Genomic DNA, 16122 nt, shown 5'->3' on the forward strand with positions numbered 1-16122 from the left:
CGCCAGACACCTTGGAATCATACTTGACAACAAACTCACCATGAAATCAGAGATCAGCGCTGTCTCCTACACCTCCTTCCTCACCCTGCGCATGCTACATAAGATCTTTAAGTGGCTACCCCTATACACGAGACACAGTGACACAAGCCATCTTCACCAGTGACTGGACTACGGCAATGCCCTCTATGTAGGAATCGCTGCACACCTCTACAGAGGCTTCAGACCATATAAAATACTGCAGTTAGACTCATCATCGGCCTTTTCCGATGAACCCACATCACACCCCACCTCGGGAAACTCCACTAGCTCCCAGTACAGAAGAGATACCAAATCAAGCTGCGAACCCACACACACAAGGCTCTACACAACCAAGGACCTGCCTACATTAACCACCACTTCAACTTCCTCCAACCGTCGAGAAAACTACGCTCCACCTACCCTTCACTTGCCCATACTCACGCCTCTACCAAAGCTGAAGTGGAGGACTCTCCTTCTCCCAATTCACAACAAAGACCCAAACCAGCCTCCCCACGCACCCCCGGACCATCACCTCACTTTCAAAATTCCAAATGGCCCTCAAGATCTGGCTGTTCGAATAAGCCTCTGGGACTTGCAAGCGCCTCGATACCCTATCAGGTAATTAGCCACATTTTATATATCCATATTAGTTGTTTGATTGATTGAACATACAAGCTAGCACTTTGGATCTCCAGCAAGGTTGTCCAGTGTCTCTCAGGGGATTAAAGCCAGATTTATTATTGCCCAAGATATTATTAGCTTGTACATAGTTGTGCCACTGACAAAGTGTAGCTTTCGCTTATAGTTTTAACAGTTAAGATCAAAGAAACCCTCTGAGAAGCCCGCTGAAGCCTAATAAAAGTTTAATAGAAAAATATAGCAAGCAGGAAAAATGCTCTAATTGTGAATTTGCAATTTTAATGAACCAGTGCATCGCCGTCGGAGGCACTGGAGCTACAATGCTACATTCACCTAATTTCTGACCTTATTTTCTACACTATCTTTAATGCAGCAAGCAGAGGGTAGGACAAGTAGTTTGATATGAAACTTAAGAATGCCGCAAATGGGCCGGTGCCTAGCTCTTCTCGTGGGAATAATACAAGAAGACCTTGTGACAGGAATACACCGGGTTACGGTGGCAAGCTGACTTTACTACATCTGCAGTTTCTTCCTTGTCTATGCCAACTTCAAAATGAAACTACGCTTACTCAAGAAGCCAGGCTAAGTGTGCAATGTACCATACCATATCATTTATAAAGCGCTTGGCTGCCACCAACGGCGGTGTCCCTTACCGTACAAGACCGAAATACAAGATGGCAGTGCAATCAAAATGCATGTTAATGTGTAATAGTGGAAATGCTTTGGTAGTACTTTAAGCAAATTTAAAGGGGAATTTACAGGTTAGATCAATATTTTTTTTGTACCTGAACTGTCGAGGGACGTGTTTTTTTTTTTAAAGAGAGGTGGCTCATGTTTCTTTCGGTACTGTAACAAGACGTAAATTAGCAGTTGGTAAGGCCCAAATAAAGAGAACTGTGCATTTGTGAGAATCCTTGATAAACATTGGGAGGGAGCAGTCCCGAGGCACGGTGTGGGGTTAGTAGTTTATTTAGGAACCAACATCTCCTCTGAGAAGTTACATTTTAACTAAAGTTGGATTATTCCCCATATGGATTATTAGACTTTGGAATTAAAGTCATTTTGTACCATGTTGAAATTGCCTGCTGGGCAGTCTGGCACTCTGCCACTGGAAGATGGGCCAGCATGAAAGGGCCAGTGTGAGGACATTTTTTTTTTTTTTTAGTCCTGTGGGCCGTGACGGGTTCAAAAAACAGTTCCACACACAGGTCCTTTCAGGCGGGCTCATCTGGCAGTGTCAGAGTGCCAAACTGCTTGGCAATCCCGGCCAACACTGATTATGTACCGTTTCCCACCAGGTCTTCTGTTATTCAGTAATGGTATCTTTAGTAAACGGGTCATTGAGCTCTTTCAACAACCCAGGGAGTTCTTTACATATATTAGTACTTTTCTAGTTCTGATCGGTAATTTGTAATATTCTGCTTTAAATATAGCACTTCATACATTTTCTGCACTTCATCCACTAATGGTTGAGGTTTGTATTGGGATCCCTTCAACCATGCCATTTCTGCCTTCCTCAAATGAGCCTTATACGTTCGTCAGAAAATCATGTGACAAACAGACTACCAAATTCCTGAATCTATGAGCAACACAGTCAGCAAAAAAACCACAAACCACTTCCAGTCTATTTGTTTTAAACTTTATTTCATCATGCCTTTCTATAAATCCAACATCACGTCTTCAAATACGTTTAACAATGCACTCATATCAAACTGGATTTGCAGTTCTTCTTTGTTAAAAGAGTTATATGAATTAGCTCCATAAAAGGGGTGCCAATATTTATTTTCTTTAATAGAGACTCACAATTTATCTCTTCCGAATTTTCCCTCAATGTATATGTTTTACATTCCCAATTACCCCTTGTTTTAGAGGTTTTGCAGGCTCTCTTAATTGGGTTTCCCAATTTCAAATGGGTTTCCTCTATATTAACGAGATTCACGTTTTCCTCCTTGAAAGGGATTTACTAATTCAGCTTCATGCAGAGTTTTCACAATTTATTCTCCTTCAAAGGGGTTTCCAAGATCTCCTTCTTTAAAGGGGTTTAAAGAGTAACTTTTTTTCAAAGTGGTGGCACATTTTTACATTTCAAGCTTGTTTTCCAATTTTTCTCTATAATGTCGGTTTAAATCTGTGATTCCTTAAATTTATTTCCCAATGTATGTTTCTTCAAAGGAGGTTTCACAAATGTACTTTCTTCAAAAGGGTTGTCACTGAATTCTCCTATTTAAAACTACTTTCACAATGCGCCTTTCACTCTGTTTATGTTCTCTCTTAGAGCCAGACAGATGAATTCACGGCTGAGTTTCTTGCTTCAAAGACAGGATACTGTGTCTGAGCAGAATGAATCTGCTGTGGAGGAAACAGAGAGACTCAACAAGGCCACAAGGTGAGAGTGCAATACAGAGATTACCGGTTCCGGTGGAGGCTAAAGTCAGTGGCCATTTTATGTGGGTGGGGTGATGGAGATGAACTGGGGATCATGACAACATTATCACGCGATCGCCCATGTCTGTGGCATCAGTGTGCTAACAACACACCCTCACGCATCATACATCAAGTGCAGTATCCGTCTATAGAAATACAAGGCGTCTTGGGTTTCTGGGCTGGATGAGGTGTAAAGCCAATCCAACAAACAGAGATCTGCTTTTAGCTGCCTGAATACAAATTTTACAATCGCCTCACTTTCCAAGGAATGATTGTAGTGCTTTCTTTACAGTAATTAACCCTAAAAAACGTATTCATGACTGTTATGTGGTTGCATCTTCCATGATCGGTCTCAAATTAATTTTAAAATGTAGCTGGTCTCATACATTCTTACCCCATTGTGCACTTTCTGTACAATAAAACACCTTGTAATCACAAGCCTTGCGGCATATGAACTGTCTTGCTAGTTTGCCCAATCCCGTCACTTTGATCCCATCCATGGACTTCCTTCAATGGCTGACCCACTACCAAGGGTGAGTCACAGCACTTTCTGGCATGGAGAGCCAGTACCTCTTTTACCCCCTGAACTCAATTGGTGCCTCTTTCACCCACTAAGGCAAGTGGCTGGGAAGTGTTTATACTACAGGGGAGGTTAGTAGGTGGAAATGAACTCAGAGGAAGATCCTGTGCTATATATTCATGAAATGCTATTGACGGATATCTTTCTTCTTTTTCATACGCAGGCCCTCATTGGAGGAGGTTATGAGCTGGAGCCGGTCTCTTGAAACTCTGCTCTCCTCCAGCTGTAAGTGGTTCTCTTCTTTCTCTCATGTCAGATTCCCATTTTCCAGTCTGGACTTCCAGGCTCTCACTTGGTCCTCCGTATGCTTCACCTTTCACAAAAAGCACAAGTACTTTTATAGTGAGTGAATGAATGAACTTATTTGGTGCAGCCCTAAGATCTACATCCTCAGGCTACCTCCTGGTTGATTGAAATGTCAAGTGGAATTAAATAAAGATGTGTAAGATGTTTTGCTGAAAGTGAGTTAGCTGGGCGTAACACAGTTGGCCATGTTTGGCCTATTCCACGACCAGGATCATTAAAAGTCAAAGTATCTGTCCTCTTTTGTGCAGCACTATGTTTTGTGGCTTTGGGTCCAGTTTTAGATTGAGCATCCAAAGAACAAATACTTTATTTTACTGTGGACGTTTGGATTACTCCACAGTTTGTTAGGTCTCGCTGAGCGAACACGCATGCGTTCTCAGCGAGACTTAAGTAAGTGCTCTCAAAAATGCACCCAAAGGCGGCTTACCTACAGTGCATGTGTGCGGGTGCGTGCACATCGAACACCATTTGCCTCTCTCCTCACTCAAGCTGGTTTGCTTGCAGCCGGCATCAGACTTCAAAGGAATCCGCTCCCCCACCCCCACCATTTCTGGCTTTGCTCGCTGAAGGCTGTCAGGCCCAAGATCACACTCGATTAAACAGCCGAGGTAATGCGCCCATATATTATATTGTTGCTTCCTGCTACTTTGGTGTCACCTCCGCTTTCATCATTGGATCTTAGTCTTTTGCTATCTAGATGTTGTAAAATAGACATGAAAGGTTTAGTTATGTCCCGATTAGGGTCACTTTCGGAAAGTCTTACAGAAACTACACTGTACGCATTCCTACCCGTTCTGGTCTTGTTTCCTAGAGGTTTATGGTGCTGTTCATTCACAATTGCCAGAGATGCCGAAAGCGCTCTTTTGAGCTTCTTATTTAATTATGTGCTAAGAAATGTTTTATTGTGTACTATACCGTGATGCCAAATTCTGTGTGTAGTCTGTGCATTGCAACAAACGCTGAGAGGCACTGCTGAATTTTGCACAGTCTGCTGGCAGACTCCTGCAGGATTACCACCACACCCACCTCCACCACCACCATGTCCACCACACACCACCACCACCACCACGTCCACCACCACTACCACCACATCCACCACCACATCCACCACCACGTCCACCACCACCACGTACACCACCACCACGTCCACAATCACCACCTCCACCACTACCTTCAACACCACCACATCCACCACATCCACCACCACTACACCCACCACCACCACATCCACCACCACCACGTCCACCACCACCACACCCACCACCACCACCACCACAACATCCACCACCACCACAACATCCACCACATCCACCATGTCCACCACCACCACCACGTCCACAATCACCACCTCCACCTCCACCACCACCACATCCACCACATCCACCACCACATCCACCACCACTACATCCACCACCACTACGTCCACCACCACGTCCACCACCACACCCACCTCCACCACAACCAAGTCCACCACTCTCCACCACCACCTCATCCACCACCACCATATCCACCACCACCACGTCCACCACCACAACATCCACCACCACCACGTCCACAATCACCACCTCCACCACCACATCAACCACCACTACATCCACCACCACTACGTCCACCACCACCACGTCCATCACCACCATGTCCACCACGTCCACCACACCCACCTCCACCACCACCACATCCACCATTCACCACCACCACATCCACCACCACCACATCCACCAACACCACACCCACCACCACCACCACACCCACCATCACCACCACATCCACCACCACTACCTCCACCACCACCACGGCCACCACCACCATGTCCACCACATCCACCACCACCATGTCCACCACCAACAATGTCCCTCACCACCACATCCATCACCACCACGTCCATCACCACCATGTCCACATCCACCACGGGCACCACATCTACCACCATCAAGTCCACCACCACCACACCCACCACCACCACCACGTCCACCACCACATCCACCACCACCACATCCACCACCACAACCACCAACACCACAACATCCACCACCACCATCACATCCATCACCACCATGTCCACCACCACCATGCCCACAATCCCCACCACCACCACCACATCCACCGCCGCCACTACATCCACCACCACTACGTCCACCACCACCATGTCCACCACCACCACCACACCAGCCTCCACCACCACCACGTCCCCCACCCACCACCACCACATCCACCACCACATCCACCACAACCACATCCACCACCACCACATCCACCACCACTACGTCCACCACCACCATGACCACCACCACTACGTCCACTACCACCATGTCCAGCACCACCATGTCCACCACCACCACACCCACCCCCACCACCAGGTCCACCACCACCACACCCACCACCATCACCACATCCACCACCACTACCTCCACCACCACATCCACCACATCCACCACGTCCACCACCACCACGTCCACCACCACCACGTCCACCACATCCACCACTACGTCCACCACCACCATGTCCACCACCACCATGTCCACCACCAAAAATGTTTACCACCAACAATGTCCATCACCAACACGTCCATCACCACCACATTCATCACCACCACGTACATCACCACCATGTCCACAACCACCACGGGCACCACATCTACCACCACCACGTCCACACCCACCACCACACCCACCACCACCACCACATCCACCACCACATCCACCACCACAACCACCACCACAACATCCACCACCACTATCACATCCACCACCACCATGTCCACCACCACCACGTCCACCAACTGCATGTCCACAATCACCACCACCACATCCACCACCACTATATCCACCACCACTACGTCCACCACCACCACGTCCACCACCACCACCACACCCACCTTCACCACCACCACGTCCACCACCCACCACCACCACATCCACCACAACCACATCCACCACATCCACCACCACCAAATCCACCACCACCACATCCACCACCACCACATCCACCACCACCACATCCACCACCACTACATCCACCACCACCATGACCACCACCACTATGTCCTCTACCACCGTGTCCAGCACCACCACGTCCACCACAACCACCACCACACCCACCTCCATCACCACACCCTCCACCCCCACACCCACACCCACCAGCACCACCACGTCCACCACCACTACCACCAAATCCACTACCGCCACATCCACTACCACCACATCCACCACCACCCCGTCCACCACCACGTCCACCACCACCACATCCAACCCACCACAGACACCACCACAATGTCCACCACATCCACCACCACTACATCCACCACCACCATGTCCACCAGATCCACCACCACCATGTCCACCATCACCACCACCACCACCACCACCACATCCACCACCACCATGTCCACCACATCCAACACCACCATGTCAAACACCACCATGTCCACCACCACCATGTCCACCACCAACAATGTCCATCACCACCATGTCCATCACCACCATGTCCACAATCACCACGCCCACCACCACCACATCCACCACCACCACACCCACCACCACCACCACATCCACCACCATTACATCCACTACTACCACATCCACCACCACTACGTCCACCACCACCATGTCCACCACCACCACATCCACCACCACCACGTCCACCACTCCACATCCACCACCACCACGTCCACCACCACCATGTCCACCTTCACCACATCCACCACCACCATGTCCACCACCACCATGTCCACCGCCACCAAGTCCACCACCACCACCATGTCCACCACCACCACCACGTCCACCCCCAACACCATGTCCACCTAAACCACCACACCCACCACCACCATGTCCACCACCACCACGTCCACCACCACCGCATCTACCACCACACCACATCCACCACCACCACCATGTCCACCACCAACACTACCACAGTCACCACCATCACCTCATCCACCTCCACCATGTCCACCTCCACCACGTCCACCACTACCACGTCCACCACCACCTCATCCACCACTACCACGTCCACCACCACATCCACCACCACCAAGTCCACCACCAAGACCACCACCACACCCACCACCTCCACCACCACGTCAACAACCACCACCTCCACCACCACTCCAAATACCACTCAGTGCCACGTAATAACATGCCACATAATTACACTGCACTCAATGCAACATATACTCCAAATACCACTCTGTGCCACATAATTATACGTCACATAATTACGCTCTACTGAATGCAACACACACTCCACACAATACCACTCAGTGCCACATAATTATATGCTACATAATTACACTGTACTAAATGCAACATACACTCCACACAATTTCACTCAGTGCCACATAATTATATACTACATAATTACACTGCGCTGAACGAAACATACACTCCAAATACTACTCAGTGCCACATAATTACACACCACATAATTACACTCTACTGAATACAACACACATTCCACACAATACCACTCAGTGCCACATATTTATATGCTACATAATTACAATGCAACATACACTCCAAACAACACCACTCAGTGCCACATAATTACACGCCACACAATTACACTCTACTGAATACAGCATACACTCCTCATAATACCACTAAGAGCCACATAATGATATGCTACATAATCACACTGCGCTCAATGCACCATACACTCCAAATACCACTCAGTGCCACATAATTAGACAACACATAATTACACTGCACTCAATGCAACATACACTCCAAATACCACCCAGTGCCACATAATTACATGCCACATAATTACACCATCTATCTATCTATCTATCTATCTATCTATCTATCTATCTATCTATCTATCTATCTATCTATCTATCTATCTAGCTATCTATCTATCTATCTATCTATCACTCTCACTCTATCTATCTGTCTATCTATCTATCGCCCTCAGTCTATCTATCTATCTATCTATCCATCACCCTCACTCTATCTATCTATCGCCTTCACTCTAGCTATCTATCACCCTCACTCTATATATCTATCTCCCTCACTCTATCTATCTATCGCCCTCACTCTATCTATCGCCCTCACTCTATCTATTGCCCTCACTCTATGTATCACCCTCACTCTATCTGTCTATCACCCTCACTTTATCTATCGCCCTCACTCTATCTATCTATCTACCTATCTACCTATCTATCTACCTATCTATCTATCTACCTATCTATCTATCTATCTATCTATCTATCTATCTATCTATCTATCTATCTATCGATCTATCTATCTATCACCCCTCACTCTATCAATCTATCTATTGCCCTCACTCTATCTATCACCTCATAATTACACCATCTATCTATCTATCCATCTATCTATCTATCCATCTATCTATCTATCTATCTATCTATCTATCTATCGCCCTCACTCTATCTATCTATCTATCGCCCTCACTCTATCTATCTATCTATCGCCCTCACTCTATCTATCTATCGCCCTCACTCTATCAATCTATCTATCTATAGCCCTCACTCTATCTATCACCCTCACTCTATCTATTGCCATCACTCTTTCTATCTATCGCCCCTCACTCTATCAATCTATCTATCTATCGCCCTCACTCTGTCTATCGCCCTCACTCTATCGCCCTCACTCTATCTATCTATCGCCCTCACTCTATCTATCACCCTCACTCTTTCTATCTATCACCCTCACTTTATCTATCGCCCTCACTCTATCTATCTATCTATCTATCTATCTATCTATCTATCTATCTATCTATCTATCTATCTATCTATCTATCTATCTATCTATCTATCTATCTATCTATCACCCCTCACTCTATCAATCTATCTATCGCCCTCACTCTATCTATCGCCTCATAATTACACTATCTATCTATCTATCTATCTATCTATCTATCTATCTATCTATCTATCTATCTATCTATCTATCTATCTATCAATCGCCCTCACTCTATCTATCTGTCTATCTATCTATCGCCCTCACTCTATCTATCTATCTATCTATCTATCTATCTATCTATCTATCTATCTATCTATCTATCTATCTATCTATCTATCTATCTATCTATCTATCTATCTATCTATCTATCCATCACCCCCACTCTATCTATCTACCGCCTTCACTCTAGCTATCTATCACCCTCACTCTATATATCTATCGCCCTCACTCTGTCTATCTATCGCCCTCACTCTATCTATCTATCTATCTATCGCCCTTACTCTATCTATCTATCGCCCTCACTCTATCTATCGCCCCTCACTCTATCAATCTATCTATCTATCGCCCTCACTCTATCTATCACCCTCACTATATCTATTGCCATCACTCTTTCTATCTATTGCCCTTACTCTATCTATCTATCTATCTATCTATCTATCTATCTATCTATCTATCTATCAATCGCCCTCACTCTATCTATCTGTCTATCTATCTATCGCCCTCACTCTATCTATCTATCTATCTATCTATCTATCTATCTATCTATCTATCTATCTATCTATCCATCACCCCCACTCTATCTATCTACCGCCTTCACTCTAGCTATCTATCACCCTCACTCTATATATCTATCGCCCTCACTCTGTCTATCTATCGCCCTCACTCTATCTATCGCCCTCACTCTATCTATCGCCCTCTTTCTATCTATCACCCTCACTCTATCTATCTATCACCCTCACTTTATCTATCGCCCTCACTCTATCTATCTATCTATCTATCTATCTACCTATCTATCTATCTATCTATCACCCCTCACTCTATCAATCTATCTATCACCCTCACTCTAACTATCGCCTCATAATTACACTATCTATCTATCTATCTATCTATCTATCTATCTATCTATCTATCTATCTATCTATCTATCATCCCTCACTCTATCAATCTATCTATCTATCACCCTCACTCTATCTATCACCCTCACTCTATCTATTGCCATCACTCTTTCTATCTATCGCCCCTCACTCTATCAATCTATCTATCTATCGCCCTCACTCTGTCTATTGCCCTCGATCTATCTATCTATCTATCTATTTATCTATCTATCTATCTATCTATCTATCTATCTATCGCCCTCACTCTATCTATCTATCGCCCTCACTCTATCTGTCGCCCTCACTCTATCTATCTATCTATCTATCGCCCCTCACTCTTTCAATCTATCTATCTATCACCCTCACTCTTTCTATCGCCCTCACTCTATCTATCTATCTATCTATCTATCTATCTATCTATCTATCTATCTATCTATCTATCTATCTATCTATCTATCTATCTATCTATCCATCACCCCCACTCTATCTATCTACCGCCTTCACTCCAGCTATCTATCACCCTCACTCTATATATCTATCGCCCTCACTCTGTCTATCTATCGCCCTCACTCTATCTATCGCCCTCTCTCTATCTATCGCCCTCACTCTATCTATCGCCCTCACTCTATCTATCGCCCTCACTCTATCTATCGCCCTCACTCTATCTATCACCCTCACTCTATCTATCTATCACCCTCACTTTATCTATCGCCCTCACTCTATCTATCTATCTATCTATATATCTATCTATCTATCTATCTATCTATCTATCTATCTATCTATCTATCTATCTATCTATCACCCCTCACTCTATCAATCTATCTATCACCCTCACTCTAACTATCGCCTCATAATTACACTATCTATCTATCTATCTATCTATCTATCTATCTATCTATCTATCTATCTATCTATCATCCCTCACTCTATCAATCTATCTATATATCACCCTCACTCTATCTATCACCCTCACTCTATCTATTGCCATCACTCTTTCTATCTATCGCCCCTCACTCTATCAATCTATCTATCTATCGCCCTCACTCTGTCTATTGCCCTCAATCTATCTATCTATCTATCTATCTATCTATCGCCCTCACTCTATCTATCTATCGCCCTCACTCTATCTATTGCCCTCACTCTATCTATCGCCCTCACTCTATCTATCTATCACCCTCACTCTATCTGTCGCCCTCACTCTATCTATCTATCTATCGCCCCTCACTCTTTCAATCTATCTATCTATCGCCCTCACTCTATCTATCACCCTCACTCTATCTATCTATCACCCTCACTTTATCTATCGCCCTCACTCTATCTATCTATCTATCTATCTATCTATCTATCTATCTATCTATCTATCTATCTATCTATCTATCACCCCTCACTCTATCAATCTATCTATCACCCTCACTCTAACTATCGCCTCATAATTACACTATCTATCTATCTATCTATCTATCTATCTATCTATCTATCTATCTATCTATCATCCCTCACTCTATCAATCTATCTATCTATCACCCTCACTCTATCTATCACCCTCACTCTATCTATTGCCATCACTCTTTCTATCTATCGCCCCTCACTCTATCAATCTATCTATCTATCGCCCTCACTCTGTCTATCTATCGCCCTCACTCTATCTATCTATCTATCTATCGCCCTTACTCTATCTATCTATCGCCCTCACTCTATCTATCGCCCCTCACTCTATCAATCTATCTATCTATCGCCCTCACTCTATCTATCACCCTCACTATATCTATTGCCATCACTCTTTCTATCTATTGCCCTTACTCTATCTATCTATCTATCTATCTATCTATCTATCTATCTATCTATCTATCTATCTATCTATCTATCTATCTATAAATCGCCCTCACTCTATCTATCTGTCTATCTATCTATCGCCCTCACTCTATCTATCTATCTATCTATCTATCTATCTATCTATCTATCTATCTATCTATCTATCTATCTATCTATCTATCTATCCATCACCCCCACTCTATCTATCTACCGCCTTCACTCTAGCTATCTATCACCCTCACTCTATATATCTATCGCCCTCACTCTGTCTATCTATCGCCCTCCCTCTATCTATCGCCCTCACTCTATCTATCGCCCTCTTTCTATCTATCACCCTCACTCTATCTATCTATCACCCTCACTTTATCTATCGCCCTCACTCTATCTATCTATCTATCTATCTACCTATCTATCTATCTATCTATCACCCCTCACTCTATCAATCTATCTATCACCCTCACTCTAACTATCGCCTCATAATTACACTATCTATCTATCTATCTATCTATCTATCTATCTATCTATCTATCTATCTATCTATCTATCTATCTATCTATCTATCTATCTATCATCCCTCACTCTATCAATCTATCTATCTATCACCCTCACTCTATCTATCACCCTCACTCTATCTATTGCCATCACTCTTTCTATCTATCGCCCCTCACTCTATCAATCTATCTATCTATCGCCCTCACTCTGTCTATTGCCCTCGATCTATCTATCTATCTATCTATTTATCTATCTATCTATCTATCTATCTATCTATCTATCTATCTATCTATCGCCCTCACTCTATCTATCTATCGCCCTCACTCTATCTGTCGCCCTCACTCTATCTATCTATCTATCTATCGCCCCTCACTCTTTCAATCTATCTATCTATCACCCTCACTCTTTCTATCGCCCTCACTCTATCTATCTATCTATCTATCTATCTATCTATCTATCTATCTATCTATCTATCTATCTATCTATCTATCTATCTATCTATCTATCCATCACCCCCACTCTATCTATCTACCGCCTTCACTCCAGCTATCTATCACCCTCACTCTATATATCTATCGCCCTCACTCTGTCTATCTATCGCCCTCACTCTATCTATCGCCCTCTCTCTATCTATCGCCCTCACTCTATCTATCGCCCTCACTCTATCTATCGCCCTCACTCTATCTATCGCCCTCACTCTATCTATCACCCTCACTCTATCTATCTATCACCCTCACTTTATCTATCGCCCTCACTCTATCTATCTATCTATCTATATATCTATCTATCTATCTATCTATCTATCTATCTATCTATCTATCTATCTATCTATCTATCTATCTATCTATCTATCTATCACCCCTCACTCTATCAATCTATCTATCACCCTCACTCTAACTATCGCCTCATAATTACACTATCTATCTATCTATCTATCTATCTATCTATCTATCTATCTATCTATCTATCTATCTATCTATCTATCATCCCTCACTCTATCAATCTATCTATATATCACCCTCACTCTATCTATCACCCTCACTCTATCTATTGCCATCACTCTTTCTATCTATCGCCCCTCACTCTATCAATCTATCTATCTATCGCCCTCACTCTGTCTATTGCCCTCAATCTATCTATCTATCTATCTATCTATCTATCGCCCTCACTCTATCTATCTATCGCCCTCACTCTATCTATTGCCCTCACTCTATCTATCGCCCTCACTCTATCTATCTATCACCCTCACTCTATCTGTCGCCCTCACTCTATCTATCTATCTATCGCCCCTCACTCTTTCAATCTATCTATCTATCGCCCTCACTCTATCTATCACCCTCACTCTATCTATCTATCACCCTCACTTTATCTATCGCCCTCACTCTATCTATCTATCTATCTATCTATCTATCTATCTATCTATCTATCTATCTATCTATCTATCACCCCTCACTCTATCAATCTATCTATCACCCTCACTCTAACTATCGCCTCATAATTACACTATCTATCTATCTATCTATCTATCTATCATCCCTCACTCTATCAATCTATCTATCTATCACCCTCACTCTATCTATCACCCTCACTCTATCTATTGCCATCACTCTTTCTATCTATCGCCCCTCACTCTATCAATCTATCTATCTATTGCCCTCACTCTGTCTATTGCCCTCAATCTATCTATCTATCTATCTATCTATCTATCTATCTATCTATCTATCTATCTATCTATCTATCTATCTATCTATCTATCTATCGCCCTCACTCTATCTATCTATCGCCCTCACTCTATCTATTGCCCTCACTCTATCTATCGCCCTCACTCTATCTATCTATCACCCTCACTCTATCTGTCGCCCTCACTCTATCTATCTATCTATCTATCGCCCCTCACTCTTTCAATCTATCTATCTATCACCCTCACTCTTTCTATCGCTCTCACTCTATCTATCTATCTATCTATCTATCTATCTATCTACCTCACTCTATCTATCTATCACCCTCACTCTATCTATTGCCCTCACTCTATCTATCTATGGCCCTCACTCTATATATCTATCTATCTATCGCCCTCACTCTATCTATCTATCGCCCATCACTCTATAAATCTATCTATCTATCACCCTCACTCTATCGCCCTCACTCTATCTATCGCCCTCACTCTATCTATTGCCTTCACTCTATCTATCTATCGCTCTCACTCTATCTATTGCCCTCACTCTATCTATCTATTGCCCTCACTCTATATATCTATCTATCTATCGCCCTCACTCTATCACCCTCACTCTATCCATCTATTGCCCCTCACTCTATTCATCTATCTATCGCCCTCACTCTATCTATCACCCTCACTCTATCTATCTATCTATCTATCTATCTATCTATTTATCTGTCGCCCTCACTCTATCTATCTATCACCCTCACTCTCTCTATTGCCCTCACTCTATCTATCTATCGCCCTCACTCTATCTGTCTATCTATCGCACTCACTCTATTTATCGCCATCACTCTATCTATCTATCTATCTATCTATCTATCTATCTATCTATCTATCTATCTATCTATCTATCTATCTATCGACCACCCTCACTCTATCTGTCCATCTATTTATCGCCCTCTATTGATCTGTCTATCTATCTATCTATCTATCTATCTATCTATCTATTGATCGCCCGCACTCTATCTATCTATCTATCTATCGCCCTCACTCTATTTATCACCCTCCCTCTATCTATCTATCACCCTCCCTCTATCTATCGCCCTCACTCTATCTATCGCACTCACTCTATCTATCGTACTCACTCTATCTATCGCACTCACTCTATCTATCTATTGCATCACCACAGCATCACTCAGCACCACCACAGCATCACTCAGGGGCACAACAGCATCACTATGCGCTACCACAGCATCACTGAACGCCACTGCATCCCTCGTCGCCACCACAACATCACTCAGCGCCACCACAGCATCAATCTGTGCAACCATTCAACAACAATTGGTTCAAATATGTTCTCTCAATGTTTTGGGCTTTATTACAAATGTCACAAAA

At 43.9% G+C, this 16122-nt stretch overlaps 1 protein-coding gene across 1 annotated transcript in view; it reads left to right on the top strand.

Moving 5' to 3' along the window:
• Positions 1–16122, top strand: part of LOC147748691 (regulator of G protein signaling 5-like) — an 84275-nt gene that overhangs the window by 47078 nt on the left and 21075 nt on the right. Inside the window, exons 3-4 of the mRNA XM_086963574.1 lie at positions 2933–3043; positions 3825–3886. Coding sequence (XP_086819700.1) covers positions 2933–3043; positions 3825–3886 — 173 coding nt within the window. The remainder of the gene's footprint in view (positions 1–2932; positions 3044–3824; positions 3887–16122) is intronic.

This window comes from Lissotriton vulgaris, chromosome 1_1 (genome assembly GCF_964263255.1).
Source record: "Lissotriton vulgaris chromosome 1_1, aLisVul1.2, whole genome shotgun sequence".
Lineage (NCBI taxonomy): Eukaryota > Metazoa > Chordata > Amphibia > Caudata > Salamandridae > Lissotriton > Lissotriton vulgaris.